The following is a 16,315-nucleotide window of genomic DNA, read 5'->3' as shown; positions in this document are numbered from 1 at the left end:
CACATTGAAACCTTTTCTGAGATCAGGAAGCAGTTTGAGAGTTTGCAAAGATTTGGTAAAATCTGGTAGCTTTACTGATGATACCTTTTGAAGGGTGAGAATGTTACAGGTGGGTAAAAAGTCCAATGATCTTGAGAATTTATTGTTTCAATGGTAATTTTTTGTGATTTCCAGTTAGTGTTCAGTATAGGTTAAAAAAACTAAAATCAGTTCTCAGAGATAAATGAGGTACAGAGATTGTTGGTGTTTTGTGGAGTACTTCAATGGAGGGAGAGGGAAATCTGTTGGAAGTTAGGAGTAAGGGGAGAAGAACCTTTTTACTTGGATTATGTGACAGAAGACCTTTAACCTGCACTGGAACCACTAAACAGTAGAGTGGGGCTGCAAAATGGAGATTGCAGAGCATCTTTATATTTGTTTTGTTCTAATAAAACTGCAGCTGACATTTACATTCATCTTGCCTGTCTGTTTTTCATATATTTCCTAACTCACCAACTGCTCAACACACCTTTGGCTGAGTAACAAGAATGGAAACTTTTTGAAATACTCAGTTCCAAGGCTGAAGTTTTATTGCATCTTTAAAAAAAAAAAACCAAAACAAACTGGAATAGATTTCTCCTGCTACAACAATGGGCTGTATGGGTTCATCATAATGAATATATTATTTTAAAGCAGTCCTTGCAATTAAAATATAAAATAAAATTCAAAGGAAAATTACCACATTATGTTTAGTTGTGTGTATAAAATACTTTGATTTTTTTAATATCAAAGAAAAACTTTGAAAATTAATTTAAAAACAAAATTCTGCACGTTAACCATGCATCATTTTAACATCTCTGGCACACCCTGCCGGAGTCAGACAAACTGCTTTGAAGTTTAACTTCTATAACCAAATAATTTAGATACGCTGGAAGCAACTCAAAAGAATAGTTTGGATAGTCTGTGTTTTGATTGTTGAACCTAAGTAATTGTTATTGTTGGGATTTAAAAGTTAGAATTTCTTTAGAAATCTTTAAATGTAACTGATGATGCAGTGCTACCTTACAAGGACATAAGGAATATTGCCTATGGATTTTCATCCTCATAACTGGGGGCTCATCCTAGGACTCATAATTGCTGAAATGGTTCAAGAGACCCACAAAATAATTTACCAGTAAATAAATTGAGTTCAGAATTGTGTGAACTTTTTGTTATACATGAAAAGGGCATTTCTGTCAGGTCTTTATCATCCAAGGTGCCATTTAGCAGTACAAGCAAAGGTAATTAATCAGATACAATGAGAAATGGATTTTCAGAAAGTAACTTTGAACTGTAAAGCTCTAAATGATCCAAAAGTTAATTCCATGAAGAAGCAAATCTTTGCTTAAGAGTAGAGTACCTCAGATATAATAGTGTTACATCTGGAAATATTTGGGATTATTCCCTTCTTAGAGAAAATCATAAATATATATATATATATATATAAAGTTTAAAAGTATAGTTACAAGTCTTACATTTCTGAGACCACAAAATCTAGAGCCTAACTTTTGTAATGCTCTTCTTGATTGAAATTGGTGTGTTTTTAAAGAATTTTCTATTAGAAGAATATTGAGATCATTAATAGTTCATAGTTCTTGGGTAGTATGTAGTTGACTGAATCTATGAACTACATTCAGCTGTAGATATTTTGTCATTTTGCACATCATTAATGCAGTTATGGTTTTTGTGTAGAGTAACTGTGAAAACTATGTATGACAGACAATTAAAACTTCTCTTTATGTTTGTTTTGGCATTTGACATACAGTATCATGCCTTTGCTTTGATATGTAAACAGCGGCTTAAAGATTTCATGCAAAGGAGGAAAGAAACTTTTGACTTGCTAATGTTGATGGTTAAATTGTGGTTGCCACATCTGTGTTGTAATAGATGATGGAACTGGGCTCACTGTGATATTCTAACAGTTTGTGTTGTTAATATAAATATTTAGCATAAGGGAGACAGGTTTGTTTAATAATTTAGTCTGCAGTTACAAATGTATTCCATAGTCAATGAGAAGAAAAAGCTGCCTTTTATATCAGAGGGAATTTGGAGTTTATTTGCTATAAATATGCTCCTTTTTTGGTCTATAAACATGTTTATTTTGGAGTTTATGAAATTTAGTTTTCATATTCAAGTTTTAAAAAAAATCTTCTAGCCTCAAGTTTCACATTTGAGTACTTCCTAAATTTAGACAGTTGTCATCTTCTTATTACACAAAACAAAGGCACATTGAAATCCAGTCCTACCCTATGGTGTGTATTTTTTTATATAGTGTGTTCTTTTTTGGATTTTTGATAAAGGTTTTATGTCAATTCTTTGGTTTTCACTTAAAGAACTAGAAAAGCAGGCATGAGAATTTTCATTAGTTGACTAGATTAAAAGCAAATCATCTAACAACGCATTTTGTACATACAGAATTGTCAGATACCTGTAGTTCACAGTAGCCTTATCTAATCTAAATTTTGGATAGGTAATAAATAGCCAATATTATTGAAATATTGTGATGAAAATTAATATTATATATATAAATATTATATGTATAAATATATGTATATTTATGTATATTATATGTATTTTTATATATATTTATATATATTATATTTATGTACATTATATGTATAAATATAGATACAATTTTGTGTGTACATGCTCAGAAGTGTGTGTTACAAGCTCTAGTAATTATCATGTATGTGAGCATATGAGTTGATAATTTCAGCTGTTTGTTACTGTTTGTCAATGCTGTCTGAAAGGATTTTGGAATAAGTTCAGTGTGAAGTAAGTTGTTTCCAAATTATTTCTAGGCACTGGAGACTTTGAAAATGTTTGAAAAAAAGGATAGCAGAGTAAAGAGTGCAGCTGCAACAAACCTTTCATTCCTTTATTATTTGGTAAGTGTTTGCCTCAACAAAACCAGTTAAGAACTGTGGTTTATGTAGCAACCTCTGTGTTTTTGTAGCCATTTCTGTGTCTGCCTAAATAATCTCTGTAAACAAGAAGAAACTGCACCTTAGAGTAGTTATTCTGGAACACCAGTTGGAATTTGGATCAGATCCCTTTGTATACTGTTGATAGGAAGCAGAGTGAGATTGAGCCCCAGGCCACAGGAACATGCTTGCAGTTGGATTTGTGCAAAAGCTCAGTGGCTGGATTTAAAACATTAAACTGGGAAGCCCAGCTGAACTTCAGAAACATGTGAAATAGGTAGCTTAGGCAGATGTGTTTGTGTATGAAGTTTGTAGGGTATGGATTTTTTTAATTTTTTTTTTTTTAGTAAATGCTACTTTATTGCAACCGAGAAAGCTTGCAGACTGCATGGGACAGAGTGGCAACTTGAAAGAAGTGATCTACCTTATGCAAATATATAAGAAGTATTTTAGGACGGAGTAATGGGGTTGGTTTTCATCCTCAATCCCCTGAAATTCCTGGAAGAAGCCACAGCTGCAAGAAAGTTACTTGACAAATTACTAATACAATGTTTGTTTTGTTCATGTAGGGGAATGAATTGGAACAAGCAACTAACTATGCAGATTTAGCAGTAAATTCTGATAGGTACAATCCAGCAGCTCTAACTAACAAAGGAAATACTGTTTTTGCAAATGGAGACTCTGAAAAAGCAGCTGAATTTTATAAGGAAGCTCTCAGGAATGATTCCTTATGCACTGAAGCACTTTATAATCTTGGTAAGTCACAGGTGCTATTGTGATTTAGATTTGACTGAAGGTAACACTAGTGTTTCTGAGAATCTGTCTTTGAAAGTTTTCTTATAGAAATATGTGTGAATTTTTATTACTTTATTGAGTGATTTATGTTATGGCAAGGTATTAAATTGTACTACCTATCTGTTCTGAAAAAAAAAATCCCAGTGTTTACATAATTAGTAATTGCAGATGAATAAGTTATTTTGAAGATTAAGAAATTCCTATACCTATTAAACGGATACCAGTTTCAGCATTATTAAGCCATCAGTCATTCTCCTCTAAAAGCCTTGCCTTTCCCTCATTAGGCTTGTTCAAAAAATTACATTACATAAGTTCTTGGTCTTTGATTGGGTTCATGTTCCTTGTGTTTACCAGTTTGGTAGGTCATGCTGATAACAGTTCTGTGCATGGCTCTCACAAATGGAGAGTCCTTTAAAGTCAAGGCAGGTACACTGCCTCCAAGTACTGAGTTCCTCTTTTGCTTTTCGTGGTTATCCTTTCAGTTAATATACTGAAGTAATCTGTGTCTCATTATATTAATACTGTAACCTTTATTTTTTAGGTTTAGCTTACAAGAAGTTAAACAGGATAGATGAAGCTTTGGATTGTTTTCTGAAACTCCATGCAATCCTTCCAAATAGTGCCCAAGTCCTTTACCAGCTAGCAAGCATGTATCTTTTTCTGGCTTATTATAAGGAATGGTGGTTTTAGTAAACTCGTTTAATCCAAAATACGTGTTTCAGTCATGTCAAGGTGATTTAGAAATTTACTATGCTGTCCATTATAGTAAGAATGATTTATTATCTGATGTTTGTAAGAAAAATGAGAGCAGAACTTAACCCTTATTGAATATTTCCAGTGAAGCAAGTGAACAACATTAAGACTGCTCACAGTGCAGGGATTAGATTTACACTCAGTATTAAATTGTGTCATGGAATATTTAAAATGCTGCTGGTATTGCTATGAAAATACTGTGGCAGATGTAAGCACAATTAAGTAAAATATTTAAGAAAAAAATATATATAGCTAATAAATGTGAAGTTCTGTTCTGAAAGCTGTTTTCAGATTAGTTAGTGTATGTGTAAGAAAATAATTGTCTCCCAGCACTGCAGAAGCTCAACAGATTGAAAAGCTGAGGGAAGAGATTGGCTTTGCACATCACCAGTGATACCCTAAACTATGAGCTTCTTTAACAATGCTTCTGAGGACGTCCAAACTGTAAAAAAATCCTCCCCAAGGCAGAACAGATTGCAGCTGATGTACTACACTTTTAAGAATAGTGTGGGTAATAAAAATATATTCTAGTCAGTAAAACAAGTAACCTCCAAACATATGAAAGGGCTCCGATCTCTTTTCCATGTAAAGCCCCTTTATAGCAGCACAAATGGCCCAACAGCTCTGTATCCATCTGGGGATACAGAGAGAGCTTCTCTGCTCCACTGCTATGTAAAACTGCTTTCCACCAATTCTCAGAAGCTTCTTCAGTGTCGGGTAGGATGGAGTAGAAACTGAAAAAACAGGTTGGGCAGTAGCTCCAGCTGACACTGCCAGAGCTCTGAGCCATTGTGCCATTCAGGAGGGAAGAGCACACTGCAGGCTGAGTTACTGCTAAAATTGCTGTTCTCTGGACCAGAATAGTCTGGACTGTGCTCCTTAGACATACCGCAGAAAACACCCCTGCTGGCAAAAGGCTGTTCTTGGAATAGCAGTTTTACCTAATCACTTTCAAACAAAATGCTGCTAGTACAGAAACTAGCCAGGTTGTAAAGGCTGCAAATAAATGGCCTGGCTCTCACACTTTGTTCATATAAATGAGGAAGTCAAAATCAGATTAGTGTCAGAGAGAGAGAGAGGACAAGTGAGCCCAGAGTTCTGTTGAGTCCAACATGGTTCTAAGGTGAAAGAGCAGACAAAGTCTCTTAATACTTTTCTTCTTCTAGCATAAAAAAAATATTTCTGATACAAATTAAATTATGAAAACAGTGTGGAAAAAAAGAGTCATTGTATCTTCCCACTACACTGACTGGTGTAGTGTTCAGCATATGGATTGCATTAGGTAAAGTATTAGGGATTTCTAAATCAAACTACCATTGGCATCAGTCCTTAACTGAGGAAAACTCAGATACCAGATCATGGAAGATCCCAATCAAGCCATAGAGTGGCTGCTGCAGTTGATCAGTGTAGTACCAACTGATCCACATGTACTTTCAAAGCTAGGCAATTTATATGATACTGAAGGTGATAAATCCCAGGCTTTTCATTATTACTGTGAGGTAATTTTGCTTTTTCAATGCACTTTCTCCTAAGTAAAGAAAATTTTGCCATAGGTTCCTATATCAAATTAATAAGTGATTAATTTAAACATTATAAAATGTCATCTAAAAAGAGGATAAAAAAGAGATACTGGGGGAGAGTTAACAAAATCTGATTTTTGTAGTCAGATCTAAGGAAACATAGGTTATGTTTTCATGTGGATATTGGCCTCAGACTTTCCTTTTTCTTTTATGTAGTCATTGTTTACATTGGGACAAAATAAAATTGGGATATAATAGAAGTAATTTTAGAGGTGTGTAATGTGGCTGAGTTGATTGGAATATGTATAGTATGTAGCTACATATTATACATATACATGGAATATGTATAATATGGAGATACATATAGATTGTGTTTTGTTTATGCCTGGAAGTTTTTATATATATTTTAACAGTACAGCTATACATTATGTATACACAGTTACCTGAAGATAGGCAGCTGCTTTCATTTCAAACCAGCTGTACTACTGTCTACAGTTTCTAGAGGTTCTTCTGTGTTAGAAATGAGAATAAGACAGAAGTGTCTGGTGCAATCTGAGAGTTCTCTTTCTTTATCTGTGCAAAGTGAGGATGACCAAATCTGTGTTGCAATCTGAATTACCAGTTGAGTTGTTCTTGATGATAATTTTGTTGCCTATTTCAAAGGGAGTTTTTAAAAAGCTGAAAATGCTATTCATGTAGTTATGTACAGAAAGGAATGGTTTGGGGTGAGTTTTCCAGCAGACTGAAGTGAATGTGGAATTGCACACTTATTAGTTAGCATTGTTTAATGTTTTAGGTAAGTTATTCATACATAGATGTGATTTCAGTAAATGATTTTGCTGTTACAAGCTATTTAAAATAGTATTTCAAATAAGGCTAGATGGAAAATGTGACAAGCTCATCTTGGATAACTTCTAAAAAGCATTCTGCAATTAGAATTCTGCAATTAGAAAACTTAGCATGCTTTTTTTCTGCCCCCCTACCAGGATCACTTAGTGTAGCACACTACTTCCATTCATTTATATTACATGTTTTGGGCATCTGGAGAATTAAATACTTGAGTAAGATATTCCAGAAGCAACATAAAGATGTTGTTTATCACTAAAGTTGTGTGGTTTTTCACCTTTCCTATTTTGTCAGTCATACCGGTATTTCCCTTCCAACATTGAGGTCATTGAGTGGCTTGGAGCATATTACATTGACACCCAGTTCTGTGAAAAAGCCATTGAGTACTTTGAAAGGGCAGCACTTATCCTGTAAGTAGTTATTATTCTATGCCTACTCAGATTTCTCATTAGACATCTATCAGAATACCTAGAGATAAATCAGCTGGATAACTTTAATACTATAAACAAACAGCAGGATTAAGAATATTTGTGATATTTTTTAATTTTCTCAACTTTCTGCTCATTTACAGCATGTTTTTGCTCTTACTGTGCATTTCAGTGTTAAATAAAATCCTCCATTGGGCCTAAGAGTGGGTTAGCTATTAAAACCTATTTTTCTCTATTATCTGCAATTAAACACAGCTATGAAGTGGAGAACAGTTCTCCAAAGCCACCAAGACCTCTTTCTCTGTGTCTTCATGTGAAATATTTCCTTTCTATTGTTTTATTATGCGGTGAGGATTTGGTGGTTCAGATTAGTGCATGTTTTGGCTGATCTTACTGCATTTCCTCTTTTCCACTTGACTTCTGTGAGTCAGAGAGGAGCAGAGGGTGGAGCTTCCTGAGTTGCTGCTGAGTGGCTGAAGTATATAATAGATCGTTGAGCAGGTGAGCCGATTGCATTGTGAGTCAGAGAGGAGCAGAGGGTGGAGCTTCCTGAGTTGCTGCTGAGTGGCTGAAGTATATAATAGATCGTTGAGCAGGTGAGCCGATTGCATTGTGAGTCAGAGAGGAGCAGAGGGTGGAGCTTCCTGAGTTGCTGCTGAGTGGCTGAAGTATATAATAGATCGTTGAGCAGGTGAGCCGATTGCATTGTGAGTCAGAGAGGAGCAGAGGGTGGAGCTTCCTGAGTTGCTGCTGAGTGGCTGATTATAAGAGGTGTCTGGGGAGCGTGGTGAACAGGAGCGGGCAAACAGGGGTGTTGTGAGTCTCTGGGAAATATACGAGGCAGTTCGCGCGGCAGTTCGCGCAGGCAGGGCAAGCAGGCAGGGTTGCCAGTTGTCTCGCTAGTAAGGAGTCCTTTGTATTGTTTGCGGTCTTTCTTCTGCCCGGTTGTGTTTGAGGTGTTTGTCAGTGATGGTCTCTACAAGGTCAAAAGCTGTGGCTGGTACAAGTGACCAAGTCGGGCCCTCCAAAATGGATGTGTCTGTACAGACCCATCCATGCCCAGAATGTTTGAGCTTATCGGTGGCTTCAGGGAGTGTTGTGGAGGAGACCTGCCTGCAGTGTGAACAAGTGAATGACCTCCTTTCACTGGTGGCTGAGCTTAGGGAGGAAGTTGAAAGGTTAAGGAGTATCAGGGAAAGTGAAAGGGAAATAGACTGGTGGAGCTCAGCCCTTCCATCTTTAAGGGAGGCCTCTGACCAAGAGACTGAGGACTTATATGCCTCCCACCCTCGGGCAACAGAAGAGCACCTGGTAGATGAAGAGGAGTGGAAACAGGTCCCCATTCAGGGAGGTAATAACAAAAAGTCCTCCCCCTCCCCATCATCCAGCCAAGTGCCACTTCAGAATAGGTATGAGACCCTGGATAGAGAGACCCAACCAGATGATTTAGGAGAAAATTGTCTGACCAGTGAACCCCCCAGTTATGATTCATCTGTAAGACAGATCACTACCTCTAGCATCAAGAAGAAAAGAAGGGTAATCGTAGTAGGTGATTCCCTCCTGAAGGGAACTGAGGGTCCCATATGTTGACCAGACCCATCCCACAGGGAAGTCTGTTGCCTCCCTGGGGCCCGGGTACAAAATATTACTGAGAGACTTCCTGGGCTGATTCAGCCCTCTGATTATTACCCACTGCTGATACTCCAGACTGGCAGTGATGAGATTGAGAAAAGGAGTGTCAAGGCAATTAGAAAGGACTTCAGGGTACTGGGTCAGGTAGTTGATAGGGCAGGAGCTCAGGTAGTGTTCTGCTCAGTCCCTTTGGTGGCAGAGGAAAATGATGAAAGAAACAGAAGAATACGCATCATCAACAAGTGGCTCAAGGGTTGGTGTCATCAGCAAAATTTTGGATTCTTTGATCATGGGGAAACTTTTACAGCATCTTCTCTGCTGGAACCAGATGGGGTATACCTCTCTGTTAAGGGCAAAAGGGTTTTAGGATATGAACTGGCAGACCTCATTGAGAGAGCTTTAAACTAGGTTTGAAGGGGGAAGGGGAACCAGCTGAGCTATCTGGAAACAGGCCCAAGAATTACAAGGCTAAGTTAGGGGAGAAGTCAGTAGCCCAGATGAGGTGCATGTATACCAATGCACGCAGCTTGGGCAACAAACAAGAAGAGCTGGAGGCCATGGTGCAGCAGCAGAGCTATGATGCAGTTGCCATCACAGAAACATGGTGGGATGACTCACATAACTGGAGTACTGCACTGGATGGATACAAGCTCTTCAGGAGAGACAGGAAAGGAAGAAGAGGTGGAGGGGTGGCCCTTTATATTAAGCAGACTTTTGATGCCACCGAAATTGAAACTAAGGAAGATGGAGTTGAACATCTATGGGTAAGAATAAAAGGGAAGGCCAACAAGGCTGACACCATACTGGGAGTCTGTTATCGTCCACCCGACCAGGAAGAAGAGGTAGATGACTTATTCTATAAGCAGCTAGGTAATGTTTCAAGATCATCAGCCCTTGTTCTTGTGGGTGACTTCAACCTGCCAGACATCTGCTGGGAACTTAATACAGCAGTAAAGAGGCAGTCCAGGAAATTCTTAGAATGTATGGAGGACAACTTTTTGTCACAGCTGGTGGGTGAACCCACCAGGGGAGGGACTATGTTAGATCTGCTATTTGCAAATAGAGATGGGCTGGTGGGAGATGTGGTGGTTGGAGGTCGCTTGGGACAAAGTGATCACAAAATGATAGAGTTCTCAATATTTGGTGAAATCAGGAAGAGTACCAGTAAAACTCTTGCATTGGACTTCCGGAGGGCAGACTTTGGCCTGTTTAGGAGACTTATTCAGAGCGTCCCTTGGGAAGCAGTCCTAAAAAACAAAGGAGTTCAGGAAGGGTGGGCATACCTCAAAACAGAGATCTTGAGGGCACAGGAACAGACCATCCCTGTGTGCCGAAAGATCAGCCAACGGGGTAAACGTCCAGCCTGGTTGGGCAAGGAGGTTTTGGAGGAACTTAGGAATAAAAAGAGGATGTATCAGCAGTGGAAGAAGGGACAGGTCTCTAAGGAAGTATTCAAGAAGGCTGCTAGAGCATGCAGAAAAAAAATTAGGAAGGCCAAAGCTCAGTTTGAACTTAGAATGGCAACTTCTGTAAAGGATAATAAAAAATGTTTTTACAAATACATTAATGGTAGAAGGAAAGGTATGACCAGCCCTTGTTCTTTATTGGACAAAGGAGGGAACTTAGTATCTGCAGATGAGGAAAAGGCAGAAGTGCTTAATGCCTATTTTGCCTCAGTTTTTAGTGGGAAGATGACTTGCCCTCAAGACACCTGCCCACCTGGGCTGGTTGATGGTGACAGGGAGCAGAATGGTCCCCCCATTATCCAAGAAGAGGCAGTCAAAGAACTACTGAAATGCTTGGATACTCATAAATCTATGGGACCAGACGGAATCCACCCCAGGGTGATGAGAGAGCTGGCAAATGAGCTTGCAAAGCCACTCTCCATCATTTACCAACAGTCCTGGCTCACTGGCGAGGTTCCGGATGACTGGAAGCTGGCCAATGTGATACCCATTCACAAAAAGGGTGCAAAGGAGGATCCTGGTAATTATAGACCAGTCAGCCTGACCTCAGTACCTGGTAAAATAATGGAACAGTTTATATTAAGCGCCATCACGCAAAATTTACAGGATGGCCAGGGTATCAGACCCAGCCAGCATGGGTTTAGGAGGGGTAGGTCATGTTTAACCAACCTGGTCACCTTTTATGACCTGGTAACCCGCCTAGTCGATGCAGGTAAGGCTGTAGATGTTGTTTACTTGGATTTCAGCAAGGCCTTTGACACTGTCTCCCACAGCATACTCCTAGACAAGCTGGCAGCCCGTGGCTTGGACAGGAGCGCTCTGTGCTGGGTCAGGAACTGGCTGCATGGCCAGGCCCAGAGAGTGTTGGTGAATGGTGCTGCATCCAGCTGGCAGCCAGTCACCAGTGGTGTTCCTCAGGGTTCTGTGCTGGGGCCAGTTCTGTTTAATGTTTTTATTGATGACATGGATGAGGGTTTAGAGTCCTTTATTAGCAAATTTGCAGATGACACTAAGCTGGGAGCGTGTGTGGATCTGTTAGAGGGACGGAGGGCTTTGCAGAGGGACTTGGAACGGTTGGAGGGATGGGCAGAATCCAATGGGATGAAGTTCAATAAGTCCAAGTGCCGAGTCCTGCACTTTGGCCACAATAACCCCCTGCAACGATATAAGCTGGGGACAGTGTGGCTGGACAGTGCTCAGGAGGAAAGGGACCTGGGGGTGCTGGTTGACAGTCGGCTGAACATGAGCCAGCAGTGTGCCCAGGTGGCCAAGAAGGCCAATGGCATCCTGGCCAGTATCATGAACGGTGTGGCCAGCAGGAGCAGGGAGGTCATTCTTCCCCTGTACTCAGCACTGGTGAGGCCACACCTTGAGTATTGCGTCCAATTCTGGGCCCCTCACTTTAGGAGGGATGTTGAGATGCTTGAGCGTGTCCAAGGAGAGCAACGAGGCTGGTGAGGGGCTTGGAACACAAGCCATATGAAGAGCGACTGAGGGAGCTGGGGTTGTTCAGCCTGGAGAAAAGGAGACTCAGGGGTGACCTTATCACCCTCTTCAACTTCCTGAAGGGTGACTGTGGTGAGCTGGGGGTCGGTCTCTTTCTCCGGGCAACAACCGACAGAACAAGAGGACACAGTCTCAAGCTGCGCCAAGGGAGATGCAAGCTAGAAATAAGGAGGAAGTATTTTACAGAAAGAGTAGTCAAATACTGGAATCATCTACCCAGGGAGGTCGTGGAGTCACCATCCCTCGAAGAGTTTAAAAAAAGACTGGATGTGGCACTTGGTGCCATGATCTAGTTGAGGTATTAGAACATGGGTTGGACTCGATGATCTTAAAGGTCTCTTCCAACCTAGAATTTCTGTGTGTGTGATTCTATTTCCATCAAATAAGGTAAATAAGTAAGCAAAAATGTGCAGTGCTGTACTACCAGTAATCAGTGAAAATAAATTGACCGGCTAAACTGATCCTGATAAAGATATTTGAATTATACTGAGTTTAGTTCAACAACTTAATTGCTGAAATTGTTCTTTAGCAGAATATGATGCACTTGAGTAAGTATATAGGTCATATACTTTATTTTAGTTCAGAAAGGGACCTCACTAGAGATTGGTTTATAAATAAAATTTGGTCAAATTTAGATTTGTAATCCAGAGTTCAAAGAGAATTCTAAGAATACACATACACAGTCTTTTTATCTGGAAACAAATATAAGTCTATAGGTTCATGAAGAATTTTGTGTTAATAGATGAACTAAAATTCACTCCCAATAAGTGTGAATTTCTTTATTTTGTGTTTTAGGAAAACTATGAAAAGTTATGCAAAACTCTGTTATGGCTTCTCTTGTGATGATCTAAAATTTGACATTCTTTTTGTTCTTGAATCTCAATGACATGTATGCACAAAACACCATGTGAACAAAAAATTCATACAGTATAATTCAAGGAAAAATGATTCTGCATGTAGGTTGTAAGAAGTTCAGTAAAAAACTTTCAGTAAAAAATCCTAACTCTGGCTTTGAGATGCTTGGGTTAGAGTAGACCTTTAATTACAGATGAGAAAATCTAAGGTTCAATTGAGGATTAAAAATGAGAAAAAAAATAGACTTCACTCAAATGGTGGTATATTTATAAAGAAATAGAGAAGTACTTTAGACAAAAATACACAGGAGAGCTGACAGAAATCACAGTTCACACGTTTGCCAGTATTCTTTTCCCTACAAATACCGGCCACCTTAAAAAATCATTTTAGTCAAGCTATGAGATTTCATATGCTGGCATCCACGGCCTTCTTAGAAAATTTGGAAAGAAACAGCTGAGAATAAGAGGAATTATTTCACAATCTTGTTTTGGCAAAGATTTAAATATTTTGTGCTTCATGTCGCAGTCGCTCCATGCATTAAGTATGTGGATTGTAAAGTACTTATGAAGAATTGGCATATTAAATTCTTCAGTATAACTTGTAATTTATCTGTAATACAGAAAAATGTTTTCTCTGTGGGAGATTTTTTTTTGCTGTTTATTTGGTATTAAAAATAGAGACTAGATATGCTAATTGGTAAATATAAATGTAAATATAAATTGCGACTAACTTTAAATAAAGTTGCATTTTAAAATTATATCCTTATTTTAACTGTCAACAGCATTTTTAAATTTTATTCTTTAATGTATTCAGTGTTTTAATCACAATAACTACTTTTTAAATTGCATTCTAAGATAACTTGTTAGACAATGAGTTGGGAAGCAGTTTTTCACTATTTTATTTTTCCTAGCACACTGAAGTCTATCCTTAATAAAAGGACTTAGTGTAGTTAGTACTTGATGCTGACAATTTATTCTCTCTAGAGTTTTCATACTGAACTGAGTAATAACTTCGATTATGGTGTGTGTTTTGCTGCCTTTGTTTGCAGGGGACACATTCATCTGAAGCTAAAAAGGTGCAACATTTGTATTTCATGAACTTACTTGGCAACTAGCAGGCAAACAGATTGCTTAGAGTTAAAAATGGCCTGTGCTATTATTAGAGAGGAAAACTGAAGAGGATAAGTACAAAATTATTCTGAAAATGTTAACTGACGGTCCCTTTTGGATATGCTACTATTCAATTGTAAGCCACATGTGCAACATTCTTTGGCTTATAGAGGATGCTTACACTGTTAACATGAAAATTTCCTAATTTTCATATTGTCTTGGTAAAAATGATGAAAGAGTCCAACAGTTTTATTGCACATGCTCAAGCATCTCAAATATTTTCTCTGACCATACTGTCACCATTATGTGCTAAAAAGAGAAGGACAGGCAGCAGCTAGGACATCAAGGTGATAGCACAGAGGAGTAGCCACAGTTCAAAGCTGTGAGTAGGGACTGTGTTTCCTGGCAGGAATCCATGGCCAGTGTGGGATCCTAGTGATGGAACCTCCTCAGAATACAATTTAGCATTTTGTTCCTCCCTCATTGCATGGTTCTTTATCTCTGACAAAGATTAGTGGTTCACATGTCAGGTCTACTAATTGTGTCTGGGCACAGAATCATGAACCTGAGAAAAACTCTTAATATGGGACTGAAAATGAGTGACATGGAGTCCTGGAAACAGGTGTGTGACGCAGCAGTGTGTGAGCTGAACAGGATACATTCTTTCTAGGAAGGCAACATGCTCGGTGAAACGTTGATTAGTAGATAAATAGTAGGTCTTTACCAGTGCTATGCAGATTATTTTGCTCATTCATTGTTTGGCAGTGTACATGATTTTGTTTTATTTATATGCAGGCCAACCCAAGTGAAGTGGCAGCTGATGGTGGCCAGTTGCTACAGAAGAAGTGGTAAGTTCTGTAACTTTTTTGTTATTGCTTTCAGGTTTGTAACATACTTTTGTAATTCATTGAGGTTGTTCAGCTGGGAGAATAATGAGGATTTCATGGGAAGGATGGAAACAGACTGGGGTCTGCAGTTCCAGGTCATGGAGCAACAGTTTTAAACTGAATAAGAGTAGACTTACACTGGGCATAAGGGAGGAATTTTTCTTTGTGAGCATGGTGAGACACTGGAACAATGGTGTCATAGAGGAAGGTCAAAAAAAAAAAAACCAAAAATCAGTAACCTCCTCCTCATTAATTCTGTTATTTACAGAATAATTTGGACTGTTTTCAGATGCTTTTAATTTTTACTATCCATTAATAAAGAATGTTAAGTTTGGTCTTATCAAATTTGGTCCTACAATATTAAATTTACTCTAACTATAAAGATTAATTGATGTTAAGGTGTTCCAATTTCTCGTCAAATATTCTTTTTTATGTTTGACTGTATGGATAGGAGATGTTTGTTTTGTTTGCAGGCAACTACCAGAAAGCTCTGGAGAAATACAAAGTCATTCACAGAAAATTCCCAGAGAATGTTGAATGTAAGTTATCTCATTCTGTGGTGCAACTATCAAAGGAAACTTTGTTACATTGAATAGGTGTGTTAGTAATCATATGATGTATTTTTCATATAAATATACTTCCATTAACTAGTATTTTTATTCATGCTAATGCTGCATGGTTTTTGTGACAACACTGACGTGTGATTTAAGAAATATGAGGGTAATGCTGAAGAAGAGCAATGAAAATAAACTTTAACTGAGTTGCATTGGATGAGTTCTTTCTCATACATATGTCCTAGATATTATAACTATGCTACTCATTTAATCTTTCTTATGAAAAATATATGTACTTGTACTTTTAGTTCCTGCTAGTTGAAATTCCTGCTGTGAATTTCTAGATACAAGAAAATCTTATTGCTAAGTTTTACCAAAGTCATGGTTTCCAAAAAAAAACATTGAGGGTGAGATTTTGTTGCTGGGTTTTTAACTATAGCTGGTCTCCCAGTCTCTGGAAAATCCATAGAGGATTTCAAACTAAACTGCAGGAAACACAACTTTGAAGTGTAAGACACTTTGCAAAATCAGTCACACCTGTACTGTAAATAAAAAAGCCCTGTAGAAAATAAGGGTTGTCAGTGGTTGTGTAAACATTCTCTTCCATCCCACACTGTGCCTCACAAATTCCAAAATACAAGGTTGTCGCCAACGAGTCTGTGCTTTTAGATGCAATGTGGGACGAACAGTCATTGTATTTTATTTTAAAATCATATCATTCTGCTTTTATTGCTTTTTTAAAGAGGATTTATTTATTATTAATTTATTGCTTTTTTAAAGAGGAATCACAGCTCTCTTGTACAAGTGAAATTCAGTACTGTAACTCCTCCAAGTTATAAGCAAAATATCATGTTCGTGTTGGTCATACAATATTTCAGAGGGGCATTTAGTAAACCTTTTAGAATGCAAATATGTTTCTGAATGCAGTTTCTACAAATTTCACAAATGGAGGCAGGAGTTAGGCAAGACAATTTTACTGATTTAAGTTTTCTACTGCTGAAACAATGGTTCTTCCCTCATCC

At 38.2% G+C, this 16,315-nt stretch overlaps 1 protein-coding gene across 7 annotated transcripts in view; it reads left to right on the top strand.

The window, feature by feature from the left end:
* The window catches only part of IFT88 (intraflagellar transport 88), a 101,918-nt gene that overhangs the window by 69,527 nt on the left and 16,076 nt on the right, over positions 1-16,315 (top strand). For all 7 annotated transcript variants that reach the window (XM_036404109.2, XM_036404105.2, XM_036404106.2 and 4 more), the window contains 7 exons: positions 2,820-2,906; positions 3,512-3,698; positions 4,279-4,387; positions 5,839-5,989; positions 7,151-7,266; positions 14,648-14,700; positions 15,213-15,278. In XM_036404109.2, the coding sequence (XP_036260002.1) occupies positions 2,820-2,906; positions 3,512-3,698; positions 4,279-4,387; positions 5,839-5,989; positions 7,151-7,266; positions 14,648-14,700; positions 15,213-15,278 (769 nt within the window). The remainder of the gene's footprint in view (positions 1-2,819; positions 2,907-3,511; positions 3,699-4,278; positions 4,388-5,838; positions 5,990-7,150; positions 7,267-14,647; positions 14,701-15,212; positions 15,279-16,315) is intronic.

The sequence above is a fragment of the Molothrus ater genome, chromosome 2 (assembly GCF_012460135.2).
Source record: "Molothrus ater isolate BHLD 08-10-18 breed brown headed cowbird chromosome 2, BPBGC_Mater_1.1, whole genome shotgun sequence".
Classification (NCBI taxonomy): Eukaryota; Metazoa; Chordata; class Aves; order Passeriformes; family Icteridae; genus Molothrus; species Molothrus ater.
Note: the sequence above shows the minus strand (reverse complement) of the source record. Positions and strands in the feature narration are given on the sequence as shown.